Source organism: Myripristis murdjan, chromosome 23 (genome assembly GCF_902150065.1).
Source record: "Myripristis murdjan chromosome 23, fMyrMur1.1, whole genome shotgun sequence".
NCBI classification, from domain to species: domain Eukaryota; kingdom Metazoa; phylum Chordata; class Actinopteri; order Holocentriformes; family Holocentridae; genus Myripristis; species Myripristis murdjan.
In genome coordinates, this window is record NC_044002.1 from 22,681,477 (window position 1) to 22,697,328 (window position 15,852).

Consider the following 15,852-nt stretch of genomic DNA (forward strand, 5'->3'; position numbering starts at 1 on the left):
AGCAAGCAAGCAAACAAAAAAACAACAACAACAGTTATTTAAGCTTCCTCTAGTGAGTAGAGGTTTCACCACACTTGGAACCAGGTAACTTTGCTTCCACTTCACTAGACTTAATATAGCAGTTAATATATCAGTTAAGTGCGCTGTCATGAAATCTCTGGCCGATCGTTTACATCTGCAGGAGTGTTCACTGTCTCGCCTTACTCGCAAAAAAATACCTCATGGTTCCCTTGTACCATGCACACGTGGATTCTTCATTAATCCAAGACAAAAAAAGTTTTTCACTTCCAGTAAATGAGCACTTTACAAATGAAGCTATTATCTTAACAGCTTTTGTTTGTAACGCCAAGCTTTTTCAGACACTTGATTGTTGGGTCAAATTACCAGTCACATTATGAGACAAAAATCATCCATGTGTCTCCAGTAGATCAGTGGCTCTGGCTTTCTATGCTAACTCTTCAACACACCTAAGCTTTTTCTTGAGGGCATATGTAGGACAAGAGGACGTCTATCATGTTCTTGATAATGGGGGGTCGTGGGTGAATTTCATGGGGCAGGTGGTGGGCCAGGACCATATCCCAGGCATCCACCAGGTGAACGTTCAGCCCTTTGAACACGGCCCGGAGCGCCCTGTCCTGCTGCAGCGTGTACCAGTCGCTGTTGGTCAGCGCAATGCCAAGTGTCAAGGCCCTGAGGTTTGCGGTCCGGATGACCACCAGCGTGTCAGGAGCTCTGTCCAGCAGCCGCAGCACCGCCCTGCGGATGCTCAGCAGTCTTCGTAGGTACACCTCGATGGGATAAGAGCCAAAGTGAGCCCAGACGCTGAGAACCACGACAGTTCTGGAGCCTCCAACTATGCCGTCCAGCTCGTTGGCGACGTAGTGCAGCTCATTGGCTGGGATGACCGTCCAGCTGAGTGGAGGGGCGTGGGGGCGATACTTCACCAGGATGTTTCGTGCCATGTCCACAGACATGAAGGGTCCGGTTCTCTTTGCGCTGTGCAGATTAAACTCTTTGAGGTCTGAGACAGAAATGGATGAACAATGGAGAACAATACTTTAAAAAACAATAAAAAGAAATAATAACAATAAAAAAAAAAAATCCCCAAAGCTACTCTCGTGGTTTGGGAAGTCTGCAAGTTCCAGAAGACTTTCTAGATCCAAAGTCATGTAAAGATCATGTTTTTTTTTTTTCTTTTTTAAAGATTCATTTTTTGCCTTTATTTGACAGCTGCAGTGGAGATAGACAGGAAAGTCTGGGGAGAGAGGGGAGATGACATGCATCACATGGCCGAGGCTCAGATTCAAAAATGGGCCATTGCAGTAAGGACGCAGCGCTTACAAGCTGTACGCATTCTACCAGGTGAGCCACTAGGGGGGCCCCAGATTGTATCACTGTTGAATAAGTATAAGGATTTGATTTTCAGAAGTAAATGCAGTGCAAAAAAAATCTGTTTTAATGAGTAATTTCATCATATTCAGTGATAAAACCTTGTAGTTTGTGTTAATATCTTGTTCTTGTTTAAAACAAGTGGAAAAATCAGCCAGAGTGGCAAGATGTAGGTGAAACTCATTCATTCACTCAGTCATTTGCTCATTCACTCACTCTCAGGATCACAGTTAGCGACTTACAATTTGAGTTTATCCCATATTTGGTAATACCGAAGAAAATGCAATGCTGTAACTGAGCCATTTTCATCAGAATTTTCCAAATTGGGAAAAAGTGAAGTAATGTTACTCCACTGTCTGTAACGTAACTTACTTCGGATTAACGTCATGTAGAACTGAGCACCACACAGGACACAATTAATTTTTTGGGGTTCTTTCATTTTAAATATTTTGTGTATTTGACAGTGGGCCGGAAGAAGACTTTACTGTATATGACTACCAGTTTTATAAAAATGTTTTCACCAAAAAAGTAGCATCAGTAACAACATGGCTTTTTTTCCAGGATTTTTTGCCTCATTTTCAAGACTTAAATACTGAATATGAGACTAAATTACTTGTCAAGGTGGAAACTTTTTTTTTCTTTTTGGTAGACATCAACATTGGTTGTTTTTTTTTTTTGTTTTTTTTTTTTTGAAATACAATACAGCTTTTTGCTGTTCTCACTGATTATAAAACATCAGATCTGTGTGTCATTTGGGGATGAGGAGTTAAAAGCTGGGCAACTTCCAGATCCAGATCCAATGTTATCAAACTCTGGTACTGGATCATTTACCTGGCAACACACTGTTGAGGTATTCAAACCACTGTCTGATGGTGGAGTCGCCATACATGTGCACCACCTTGTCTGTCAGACACTGACTGATGGCAGAGGGGTTGTTGAACTGATGAACTGTGGCGCCCCCTAGTGCTCGCCATGCACCCTGGTAGTAATATCCAGCAGGCTCAGGCTTCACGGTGCTGCTCTTCACCTCTGGTTGTCCTGAGAGGAAGATAAAGACAAACATCTGTGACGTGGATATCGTCTGTGTGGTTCCACTTGGCCTAAAATATATTAATTTGCAAAAGAAATGGATAGTCTGCCAGAGCTTTTTTACTTCCAGTTGCTAAATTTGAGTCCTCTGCACCTGAATTTCTTAATGTGCCAAAGTTGGACAGAACCGGTCTGACAGGTGGATGATTCTATAGGCTGAAGCATTGAACTTTAGGCTGTGATGTGGGCAGAGATGTTAGCAGCTGAACCTGAACAGAAGCCGCGGGGCTGCAGGCCGGGCAGGTTCAGCCAGCTGATGCAGGGAAGGTGAGGTTTGAAGCTAGAAGGAATCCAGAATGTGTGTCTGCTTTATGTGCTGCATGTGCCTGGCACTTTTTTGTGCTCTATGTTGCTTTCTCTTGCTTTATGTGATTATGTCTGCATACAGGTGCTGTGTCATACAACCAATTTCAGTACCACTGACAATAAAGTTGTATCGTATCCATGGGTGGACTGGCCAAGTAACTAGTAACTATAATTAATTACTTTTTCAAAGTAACATGCCCAACACTGCTAATGACAGCTAACTAATTGCATGGCATTATGGTTTTAAAGAGTTGCACAGTGGGTATACACATTTAAGAGAGCAAAAAGACCGGAAAGGTGTGCGTTATCGAATGTGGTGGGCCGGTCTGGTCCAAAATGCCCGGGCTGATTTTTTGTCCCAGTCCGCCCCTGATCGTATCGTATAATGTTTTAAAGCCCACAGCTCTTGAAAGCATATGAAAGCATTTCTCCCACCAGGCAGAAAAAAAGGTCCAAGCTGCGTTCTGTGGCTCACAAGATGCTTGTGGGGTTATTTTGAGCCCTTTCATGGCCTTGATTACGGTTAGTACTTGCCAAAAAATAAATAAATAAATAAACTGTAGATAAATAGGGTCTGGAATTTGCAATTGCTTTTTTACCTTTCTCCTTTGGCAGCACAGTGATGTTGTTGCACCCTGAAGCTCGGATGGAGACCTTCATGTTGACCCCACTGTGGAAAAATGCACAAAAGCTGTTTGACATACAGAACATTTGCAACATGATTAAGATGCAGAAACGAGTATTACCTCATGAATTTAACATTTGCTACTCATTCAGCTTTCTCGGCATGGAGTCGTTTTTCTCTGCGTATTTTTGTTGTTTCTTTGTAGTTTGAGATGGAGAAACGAGACAATTTGTCACTCTCACCAGTTACATAGCAGCAGATATGTCCTCATTCTCTGTACTGCACATAATGCACTTTTTTTTATTGTCATTTTATTGGTATCAGAGAGATACTGTACATCCCCTCTGTCAAGATGACTGATGACTTTGACCTTTGACCTCCTCAGCTGTTGCAGTTGAAAGACAAACAGTGTCAGCCACTGTTTATAGTTGACACACACAGAGGTTTTACTTTGAGAGGGGAAATGAGACAAAATCCACTGTAACTCTGCCTGTGTGCTCTTCGCCGTGATGTATCATGAAATGCTGACAAAGCTGACGAGATGGACTCTTGTTTACTGTGCTTCAGCCATCTCACCACACTACATGACAAAAAACTGCAGCCAGTTGCATAATAGTTGTTGTCTTTACTGGTCGCTAACATACAAACATCCACACTAAAGACAACCCATACTGTCTTGCAGGATTTCGTCTTGTGAGGCCAGACTTACAAGACTTGAACATCTCTTCAACTCTGCTTAAAGTCAAGTCAAGCGAAGTCTTGAAATGTACAAACTCGAGCCACACGCCTCATCCTAAAGCAGCTTAGTAGCCTGGAAAATATGAGATGGCCTGCACATCTGGGTTGTGTAATCTGCTTCTGGTCTTACTTGTAAGTAACGCTCAGAGCCTAACATGAATACTTTTTCCTGGTTAGCAGGTCATAGCTCCCATTCAAAATCCAACATGGTAGAAATGTGTTGAAGAGACAAGGACACAGGAATTGTCTCTCTGTCTTTCCCAGCCCTCCCTCACCTTCGAAAGAGTGTCTCCTCCTTGGCCATGAGATTGTGCTTAGGACTTCCTCTAAAGTGGGTGATCCTGGTATCACAGCTCAGATTCTTTGGCTTGTAGCAGAACCACGGCTCCCCCGTGTGGAGGTCGGTGTAATTGCACAGTGGCTGGGTTGGAGGCAGGCACTCGTTACAAGCCACAGTTTCAGAAACAGAGCCAGACCGGAAGAGGCTGAAGTAGGAGAGCCGGTTTGGCTGTTCCATGGTCAGCCTGTGCAGCACCGAGATGGCCTCACTGGGGTGAACCAGCGTCACCTGACAGGGAGAGGAGCCAGGGATTTCCCTCAGTTAGACAATGTTTTGTTTATTTTCACATCAGTAAGGGAAAGCAGTAAGATAAAATGTTAATGGCACTTAAAGTTGCATGAGATGATTTTTTTTTTTTTTTTTTGGTCAAAATACTCCTGTTTCATTACACAAAATTTCAGTAACTTTTTTAGGCTCTTCTCATTACGGACAAATGTAGCCTATTTTACTCTTTTTACTGCAGCAGATTTTTATCTTAATGAGTTACTTAGTCTGAGGGGGCTATTTTAACTATTTAAGTGCACAGTCTGAAGAGCACGGCACAAGTGCATTTAGGGTGTGTCCGAGCCCTGCCTATGTAGGTGCACTACTGCGCGACTGTTTTCATCTGCCTGTAGATGGCAATGCACCAACAATGCACCTGACCACACCTCATTTTAAGACCAACATGCCCCTGTGCACACAGATGGAAAGTACATTTGCTTTTTACACAACATGGGCACTGGATGGGAAAATGGCAATTGCATCAACTGCAAACAAGCAAAGCCACCTTGTACCAGGTGTAGCATAGTGTCCTAAGTCTTTTTAAACTAAGGTAACAAAAAAAAAAAAAAAAAAAAAAAAAGACAGAAAAACAGTCTGCCAGTGGGATTAGATGATCCCATTTGTTTTCATTGCTAATCGATTTATTTCCAGAATTTTCTTGACTAAAGAATTATTGTCTTGATCTTGGTGGGCTGATCTGCCTCTCTCTGCCTTTTTTTTTTTTTTTTTTTTTTTTTTTTTTAATAATTTTTACTTGTTCCCCCAAAAATTCCTGAGTAAAACTGCAGTTTCAGGAAAACATCAAAGAAGAAAGGAATAACAATGGAAAATACTGTCTGCTGACCACACACAGTCAGTGATGTGGCAGCAGGTATTTTTAGCAGCCGTCAAGAGCAAAGTATCTGCTGCCACATCACTGATTGGGCGTGGCCAGAACTTCAGTATGCCTGAAAGTTTCAACACCCTAGAGCAGGGGTCACCAATCATGTGCCATGGAGGGCCGAGAGGCTGCAGGTTTTCGTTCCAACCAAGACCTCCACCAGGTGACTTCACTGATCACCTCACCTTGTATCAGAAAGGAGGAGCTAATCAGTGAAATCACCTGGTGGAGATTTTGGTTGGAATGAAAACCTGCAGCCTCTCGGCCCTCCATGGCACATGATTGGTGACCCCTGCCCTAGAGGGCAGTGCAGCAGGACTTTTCGACTGGTGTTCACTCAAGACCATGAATTCAGAGGTTTCAGAGGAAATTTTTTTTCAAGCCAAACCATGAAGCAAATTGAACTGTACCGTGGCCTGAAAACAAAGGATTCATGAAATGGGTGAACAAAAACAGCAATTCTATACCACTGGGATCACTGCATGTTTTATACCACTGGGATCTGACTTCCAATCCATACATTTACATTCACACCCATCAGCATAGACTTTGGTGTCACCTCAACTTGTGCTCGTCCCTCCCAGAGTAATGGAAACACAGCGGTGTAGGAGCCGTTCAGGTGGTCCACCACTCGCCCGGCCACACCTGCACCGAGGGTCCGGTCATGCAGGCGAGCAATCACAAGATCTCCCCCGAAGTGTTTTGGACGACCCTGAAAGTCACGAATTTGGATCAGAGCCTCCAGCTCATCGCCTACATGCCACTGACCTCCTGCCCTCACCGGCAGGATTGTGAAGGTGCTGTGGGCGGGGTCAGAGGTCGTCTTCAGGGATATGGGCACAGGGAGGCGAGGGGTTTCAGGCCAAGCAATGGAGTCCAGCAGGCGGCGTTCCTCAGGCAACAGCTGGTGGTGGCTGCAGTTGATGTGTTGGCGGTTTGGGACAGGAGTGGTGGGGGTGGTTTTATTCTGAAACTGTCAAGGAGATGGGAAAAAAAGATAAAAACACATTGTTAGAGGTTTTGAGACTGGAAGAGAAGAGCCCTAAACCTCAGGGCCTCATTTATTGAAGGTCTCAATGAATGAATGAATGAATGAATGAATGAACTTACCAACTACTTACCAACTGATGAACAGCCGTTACATTGGCCACTGCTGGAGTCTGGAATCAAATGATCAACAAGGTGTTTTTTTGGTGCTTTAACTTCATTTTACAGCAATGACACATACACACTTTGCAATTGGAATGAGCAAATAGCTAACAGTGTGCAACAACAACAACAAGAGCAAACCGAATGTTAATAATAATAATAGTAATAATGATAACAGCTTCCCCTGTGCTGCTGTTTGTCAGGAAAGGCCTCTGCTCCATTTTCCTTCTGCATGAGGTGGTACATTTATCTAATCTGAAATTACTGGGACTGACAATGGGCTGAGTTTTAGCAGGCAAATAGGTGGGCAGGGACAATTTGCATATGATGACTATAGACCTGTGGCTCTTACTTCCACTGCCATGAGGTACTTTTAGAGGCTGGTGTTAAAGCACATCAAAACCTCGCATATACAGCAAATAGGTCAACAGCAGATGCCATCAACACAGTTCTCCACAGTGTGTTGACTGATACACAACAATGGCATTCAACTCCTACTCCAACTCTAAAACCAAGGAGTTGGTGATAGACTTTCGGAGGAAGAGGCAGGATGCTGCTCCTGTTTACACCAACGGGGACACTGTAGAAAGGATCAGGGACTTCAGATTCCAAGGAAAATACATCTCGCAGCACTTCCAGTCTTATGAACAGTTTTTACCCTAGTGCCATAACACACCTACACTCCTAACCATTCACGGGACTTGTGCAATGCACTGTTTACACTGCTGCTCATTATTTATCATTTATTTATTTATTCAAATGCTGTTGTGGTGTGTTGTATGTTTTTATCTTTTGCCACAAGGAGTTGCATTTGAATTTTGTTGTACAGGTTGTGCAATGACAATAAAGGCATTCAATTCTATTCATAGATCTGTACATTCTTGATGAGGGCAAGGTGTAGAGTTGCATTAAAGCTAATTTTAAGGCATTAAGAGATGTTTTTCATGGAAAAAAAGTTATATATATGTAATATTAATGAAGAGAGATGATTTGTAGGGGGTTAATAAATGACTAGAGCAGGTATTTAAAAATGTATTTATTAACAATTAACAAAGCTTGTTTGCAGCTATTGGATCTAAAGCAAGCACAATGCTTATTCTGGTTAATAAAGCCTTTTAAATGCATTCATTACCAGTTAACTATGCACTTTTTCACAGTAATTAATTAAACTTATTTGCAGTAACCGGATCTAAGATGAGAACAGTGCTTATTAAACTTAATAAATCCTTCATTATGCACTAACTGTTAACTATACTTAGCCTGGACCACATGTGGTGCTCCATTCCCGATATAGGACCTGCAAAAAGCATAGTTAGCTGTGATTAAGTGCATAATAAGCGCTTTATTAACTTTATTAAACATTGTTCTCACTTTAGACCCAGGAGCTGCAGGGTGGGCCGGACTTAATTGTGCACTGTCTCGATGTCTGCAATGATGAGAACCATGTAGGCTCAACTATCAAATTACATACTTACTCCACAGTGGCCCTTGAGTGAGTCTAAATTATCTCTACTTAAATGGCCCTGAGGTTCTTCTGCATTGTGCACCTATGAATATCATGAAGAATATTTCAGCTTATGAAAACTGAATAAATGGCAACTTTGAATTTAAACAGTGTCCCCTCTTCAGTCTGTCAGTCACAGTCATAACAGTGTTCTCACCTCCAGCAAGTTTATGTTACGTTGCAGGAAGTACACGGCGAACACGACCAGGAAGAGGAAGACGGCAGTGTACTTGGGGCAGAATAAACTGACTTTCCTCCATTTGCCAGCTCTAATCTCCATCTCGCATTGGTTCACATAAAGCTTGATGCACTGTTTACATAAAAAAAAAAAAACAAACAACAACAACAAAATACATTTTTAAAAAATTACACACACACACACACACACACACACACAAATCTATTTCATGAAAAACAATTGTATCATTTGGAAAAAGTCTTGAAGTGATTAATGGAAATCCTGTAAAACCATGTAAAATGCCCATTGCTTGTGTTTTATCTGAGTTAAATCCAATTGTTTTGAAGATAATCTTCAAAACAATTTTTCAAAAAATAATAATAATAATAAAAAAAGAAATAAGTTGGGTGTGTTTTGGGTGTAACATGCAATGAACCAATTAGAGTCCCATCTCCCATTCCCTTTAAAAGCCAGGTGCGCTGGCACCTTGGCAGATTACTATTACTAAATGGTGCATTTGCCAGGTAAGAAGGAATGGCAACAACAATGCTTTTACTTCGCACACAGGGCAGATCATCTACAGTGACAGCAGGACTCCATCAAAGCTCCCAGGCATCCCTGTGTGTGGAACAAGCAGAGTGGATGCACGCTGACACCCACCTACGGGTATAAGATAAGGCCCATTGTCTGGATAATCTCTCATCTGAAAACAGTCTCTGATGTGAAAACGGTTCCTCCGGAATGCCACGTTCAGGAATTGAAGGTTTATGCAGTAGCTGCTTTGTGATCTGACATAGAGAATGCATTTACATACTTTTGTAAAGTTGTCTTGTAGTCCAAGCACATACCTGTGAAGTGAGAGGCAGCTCAGTAACATCTGTGCACACAAACTGGAATGGTTGTCTGTATGGATTACATACAGGCAGAGCTCTGTGTTGTGGTACAGGTTTTCTATAAACCTCACATGTACGGCACAAATCACCAAAACAATATTAGAACTCATGCTCGGCCAAGAGCACATAGCTAGAGCTTTCTTGAATGTGCGATCTGCACTGTAATGACCAGAGCAGGGGTTACTCTGTAAAATGGTCAACATCTGTTTGGTCAGTTTTTTTAGAATCAGCACCTGAGACACAACAGGCTTCCCTGGTGCACTGTGGTCTTGTCGACAGAGCAAGTCATTACACAGTACAAGTTTTGGGAATTGACATCACAGTTTGCTTTGCATTCACTCTTTCACATATCTGAGATAAGATGTACACTTTTGAGAGAATGGGATCAGAAAGTTGTTAAGCCAAAATGTCTTTTCCTTGATTTAGAAAAAATAGTATATTTCAACAAATTCAAACCTGTGTTGTTGCTTCTGAACTGCAGGACTGTCTTTGTCTGATGCAAAAACCAAAAATATATCTAAAAAAAAAAAAAAAATAAATAACAAAAATATATCTCATCATACATTAGTTTTGAGAGCTGTGTAAAGCATGAGCTTTAAGCACTCGGGAATTATTTGTACATATTTTATCTCATTATTTGAAATATTGGCCACATATAACATCTGACACTATAACATTTAAGATTTATTTATTTATTTATTTATTTATTTGTCCTCAGCAAACTGGAGTTTTAGTTACATTTGGCGTCTTACAGTCCAAAAACAATTACAATTTGCAGTTGTGAAAAAATGACTTAATTACATGTGAAAATGTATTCTATAAAGACTTATGAAGTGTCATCTTTATGCCATAAGAGAAACATTAACATCAAAAACTAATCAGAACAACAGTATCGAGTAAAATGCTACAAACAGGAAGGAATTTCAAAGTGAATTTCAAAGGAATTTCTAAAAGTGAAAAAAAGGAAAAGACAGGAAATTAAAAAAAAACAAAACAAAACAACAACTTCAGTGTATTGTATTTTATTGAATGTTGCACTTCACTGTATATTTATGATTTAAAAAACGGGTCTTACCTGAGCAGACAGTCATTTCTCAGACGGTAACTGTGGAAGATTATCATTCTGCTTTGCCGCTACGTTACTTCTGTTCTTGGCAGTGATCAAGACACTCCCACCTCACAGAGTCTGTTTGAGATGCAAAACTGCTCAACAAAATTGTGCCGGTAACCACAAAGCTTGCACACAGGTGGGGTGAAGAACAGGAGTGTCAGTCATATCTCCTGTGGGCAAAATGAGGAAACCTGAGCAGAGTAGTTCCCACATATTTTATCACACACACACAGTATGATAGTGGGAATGTGTGGAGAGGAGTGGGGCTGGTGGGACAAAATGAGCTGGAGCTTCCAAACTGAGGGGAGGGAACATGTCCTCTGTGGGTCGGTGGCCCCGGTGTTCACTCATCCCCGCCCCCCTTTTCATTTGTTTATGTAGTAAAAATAATTAATCTAGAACCTCGCCTTGTGTTGATCTGAAACCTCAGACAAAAAAGGACCTCCCTTCCTTCAAATATTTCACGTCAGAGTTTTTGATCTGAGTTTGTATTTGAAGTTTGCCGGGGATCGTAGTGGGGGCAGCAGCCACAGCCACGTCCAGGTTCACCACCAACGCAACGAGCACCAAGACTGGAGATGGGACGGATGGAGAGCACAGATTACGGTGATATTACAAATGTGCAGAAGGTGGGGTGTGTGTGTATGTGTGTGTGGATATGTAGATGTTGAAGATGAGTGGGGATTGGTCTGCTGTATCTGATGTTCATGGTGTAATATTTTACAAGGCATTGTACCAGTAGAAAGACAAAACAAATGAGGAACAAATACAGTACAATAAAATAAAAACATAGAAATTATGTCACAAACACAAAGTACTTAAAGTCTACAGAAATAAGACAAGTACATGAATGATTTACAACAAATTCTCATTTGTTTTTCCAAATTTGTTCTCATTTGTTATGAAAGACGAGCTCTAGGCGACAGCTGGCTGACGTACATGTCCAGGACCAGTTCCCTTATGGATTATATATGTATGTGTGTATGTGTGTATGAAGCCTTTGTCACTCTTCTCTTACTGTCCGGGAACAGACACTAAATCCTGTTTACTTCTGTCTGCTAATGCATGAATAATATTTGCACTTGAGTGTCTTCACCATGAGTCAATATTTATGTTGACTTGTTTGACATGTCCAGCTAATAACTGGCTGTCAGTCTCTGTCAGTATGTAGATGTGCCTCCTCCTGTTTGAACCCTATTTTATATGAAACAATGACGGCTGTTTCTTACCTTCTTGATATCTCAGGCAAGACACCCTCTACCAGCCTCATTAAGGGTATGGGTTTGGTTTCAGTGGGTACATTTATTAAACATTTTTTAAATCATACACACAACAAAGGCTCAGCTGAGCCTCAGCGGCTCTGACTCCTTTTCCTTCTGTCTGCTCTCCTGATAAACATAGACAGAGTGGTTGCGCGCACATCCAATCCTGTTTTAGGCCAGGTGCCGGATGATCACAGGGTCACAACGAGAAAGAAGAAGAAAATCCACACACTGGATTCGAGCTCCCAATAGGCTTTATTGACGACATTTCGGATTTTCTTCTTCTTTCTCGTTGCTCTCCTGATAAACTCTTTGATGGCAGTTTTTCCTGCAGGTAACACAATGAGATGATGTATGTGGAGACAAAGTAAGCCACTCTAAACCAGTCTAACTAATGGCCTTTCTTTGTTATAGCTACTATTTGTGTTATATGGTATTAATAATAATAGCTCATGACTTTTCAGTGAAGCCAAACATTTAAGATGCTGTACCTCTATCTTCCTCTCTCCCTGTCTGCTCTTTTTTGCAGTTTGATTAACTTGGTTGGCACTGAGGTGTTCAAACCACAGTCTGCTAGCGAAGTGGCTGTACAGGTAAACCACCTGGTCTCTCAGACACTGGCTGATGGCAGAGGAGTTGCTGCACTGCTGAAATTTGGCGCCCCCTAGTGCTCACCACACACTCTGGTAGTAACATAACACAAATGACATAATCACATCAATGAAAATGCAATGGCTCCATCTATTTACCAGACACAATGTACCTGCAGGCCTATATATTAAGATATCCAAACACACAAACCTGAGTCTGATCAGTTTGCACAAAAGGAATATGTGTGTAACAGATTATCACTGATGTGGGATTTTAGTGTGGCTGTCTGGCACTGAGGATGAGTAATAATGATGAAAAAATGTTTACTGGAGGAAAGACTCAGGAGGCAGAAGTCTGTGCAAAAAAGTCAGTGGTTTTATTAACCCAAACAACAATCAAACTGGAGAGTAACAAAAGTCCCATGAAAATTAATGAGGAGCAAACAAACTGAAAAATGCGTGAAGTAACAAAGCCTCACAGCAGACTGCTACCAACCCCTCTCACTCACCAAAAATGTGAGTATATACTTCTCCTGGACCCTCCCTAAGTGGAATAAACCATAGAGGATAGGTGGACAAGAGAAGGAAATCCCCACTGAAACCCAGTGCAAACAAGAGTACGAAAAACATTTCAATACACACAATATTTTGAGGCAGGGGTGTCCAAACGTGCCATGGAGGGCCGAGAGGTTGCAGGTTTTTATTTCAACCAAAAACTCCACCAGGTGATTTCACAGACTGGCTCCTCCTCTCTGCTTGAAGGTGAGGTGATCAATGAACGCACCACAAGTTGTCTTCAGTGAACTCCTTAGGCCTAAGTGAAATTTTGCATTGTGCACCTTTAAACTATAATGAAATCAAAATATGTCTCATTTTGCTGAGGACCTCCTGGAAGCCCCTTAAGTACTGCTGGAGGTCCCAGAATCTCACTTTGAAAACTGTTTTCCCAGACATGATCTGAAATTAAATGAGTAGCATATGCACATACACAGTTAGAGAGATAGATAGAATGGCAAAACTGTGAAAAACCGTTAAGTGGGAATGATTAGAAAAGTAATAGCACACTTCTCACAATTGGGTCACATGTTTGGTATGTTTTTGGTTTATGCAGGTGGAGTTATCCTCCAAAATCTGGTGGAATAATAAGCATACAAGAGAATAAGGGACATCTACCTAAAGGAAAGCGCATAATTAAGTTTAAATTACATTTACCTGTATTGTAGTAAAATTCCTCATTAGATACGTCATTTTCATCCTCAGAGTTTCCCCTTAATTATTCACAATTTACTTCCTTAATCTCCTGCAAAATACCTCATAAGTTCCTGGTACGATACACACATGGATCTTTCACTAAAAATACTCCATTTAAAGTAAGCATCCAGCAAATGAGACATAGTTTAATTTCATCATAGTTCAAAGGTGCATAATGCAACACTGCAGAGCTTACTAAGTGAGGACTGCTTATAGTGTGTTCATGCCATATTTTTGTAATTGTAAATATGAGCTTCTTACTCAGAAAAAAAAACTACAGCTAGAATACATGGACCAATTTCACCCCAGAAATGCAGCCCATGTCAGATTTAATAGGAATGACTTCATAAATATCTGTAGCATGTATATACTGCACCACTTGGTGTTACTGATGGGTTCTGTGACATTTATGTTTCATAGGCAGGGTTGCCACTTGTCCTGTAAAATACAGAATTGTCCCATAATTGTAGACAAAAAGATGTGTTTTGCATGTGAACTGATGATACAGGACACATTGTGTTCCGTATTTGCTCCGTATTCAATTCAGTGCAAATCAGTGGGAGAGAAATATGACAGGTTAGACTCTTCAGACAGGACGTTTTGGGTGAGACAGCAACAAACTCTCCTGCTCTGTTATCCCTCAACCGGTCTGTTAGGTTAGGTTCCACTACCCAGACAACACATTTCTCACTGGTCGTGACTCATGACCAGTGCTCGCAACCAATGAACATGTTAGTTGTTGTTTTGCTGTTGTTTTGTTGTTTTTCCTTTTAATCAAAAATACTAAACGGATCAAACTCAGGTTTGTGTGTTTGCTTGTCTTAACATATAAGTCTATAGATACATCATGTCTGTATGGAAATGGATGAAGCCATTGCTCATTTCAATGACAGGATGGTCATTCACCAATTTCACCTTCAGCATATCAGTAAGATAAAATTCACATCTGGTCTGAGGGCATGTAGATTTTCAACAGCCAGGAAAATGTTTGATTTAGAAAAAATAGTTATCTCACTTTGTGTGATCAATATGATGCCTGGTTTCAAGTTTGGTGCTGATTTGTGATCACATCATTGATCATTATGAAGAGGTAAGATGGTGCACAGGGAGGAACTGTTATCTTACTGGTGTTAAATCCTTTGTACAGTGCTTTGATAAATGAGGCCCACTGTTTATAGTTTCCTCCCCACCCAAACACCACCAGTACCACCACCAAAGACACACAAACACAACAAGTCATTTTTTTGGTGGGCATATGTAGGACAAGAGGACGTCTATCATGTTCTTGATAATGGGGGGCGGTGGGTGAAGGTCATGGGGCAAATGGTGGGCCAGGACCATATCCCAGGCGTCCACCAGGCGAACGTTTAGCCCTTTGAACATGGCCCGGAGCACCTTGTCCCGCTGCAGGGAGTACCAGTCGCTGTTGATTAGCGCCACGTCAAGATTCAAGGCCTTGGGGTTTCCTGTCCGGATGACCACCAGCGTGTCAGGAGCTCTGTCCAGCAGCCGCAGCACCGCCCTGCGGATGCTCTGAAGTCGCCGTATGTACACCTCGACGGGATAAGTGCCAAAGTGAGCCCAGATGGTGAAAACCACGACAGTGTTGGAGCCTCCAACCAGCCTGTCCAGCTCATTGGCGATGTAGCGTAGATCGAAGGATGAGATGGTGGAGCGGATTGGAGGGGCGTGGCAGTGAAACTTCACCATAATATTTCGTGCTATGTCCACAGCGATGAACGGTCCACATTGCTTTGTGCTGTGCAGGTTAAACCCCTTGAGGTCTAAGACAGAAAAAAGTTTTATCGAGGGAGAGTATTAGTCTACATAAAAACACTCAAAACTGATACACTATATTGCCAAAAGTATTCGCTCATCTATCCAAATCATTGAATTCAGGTGTTCCAATCACTTCCATGACCACAGGTGTATAAAATCAAGCACCTAGGCATGCAGACTACTTCTACAAACATTTGTGAAAGAATGGGTCGCTCTCAGGAGCTCAGTGAATTCCAGCATGGTGCTGTAATAGTAATGTAATAGGATGCCACCTGTGCATAAGTCCAGTTGTCAAACTTCCTCGCTACTAAATATTCCACAATCAACTGTTAGTGGTACTATAACAAAGTAGAAGCGATTGGGAACGACAGCAACTCAGCCACGGAGTGGTAGGCCACATAAAATCACAGAGCGGGGTCAGCGGATACTGAGACGCATAGTGCGCAGAGGACGCCAACTTTCTGCAGAGTCAATAGCTTGAGACCTTTAAACTTCATGTGATCT

General features: G+C 41.7%; 2 protein-coding genes across 2 annotated transcripts in view; both read right to left on the reverse strand.

Annotated features, from left to right (window-relative positions):
* Positions 1–300: 300 nt before the first annotated feature.
* On the reverse strand, positions 301–10,477 carry LOC115355136 (NXPE family member 3-like). Its single transcript, XM_030045814.1, has 8 exons — positions 10,431–10,477; positions 8,442–8,594; positions 6,753–6,791; positions 6,191–6,604; positions 4,423–4,715; positions 3,384–3,454; positions 2,221–2,427; positions 301–1,021 (listed from the first exon to the last, which is right to left on the reverse strand). Exons 2-8 carry the CDS (start codon positions 8,562–8,564, stop codon positions 468–470), a joined length of 1,701 nt encoding a protein of 566 aa, XP_029901674.1. The 5' UTR covers positions 8,565–8,594; positions 10,431–10,477; the 3' UTR covers positions 301–467.
* Positions 10,478–14,798: 4,321 nt separating this feature from the next.
* LOC115355602 (NXPE family member 3-like) overlaps positions 14,799–15,852 on the reverse strand; it is a 45,252-nt gene continuing 44,198 nt past the window's right edge. Inside the window, exon 9 of the mRNA XM_030046457.1 lies at positions 14,799–15,353. Within this exon, the coding sequence (XP_029902317.1) occupies positions 14,806–15,353 (548 nt within the window). The 3' untranslated portion in view covers positions 14,799–14,805. The remainder of the gene's footprint in view (positions 15,354–15,852) is intronic.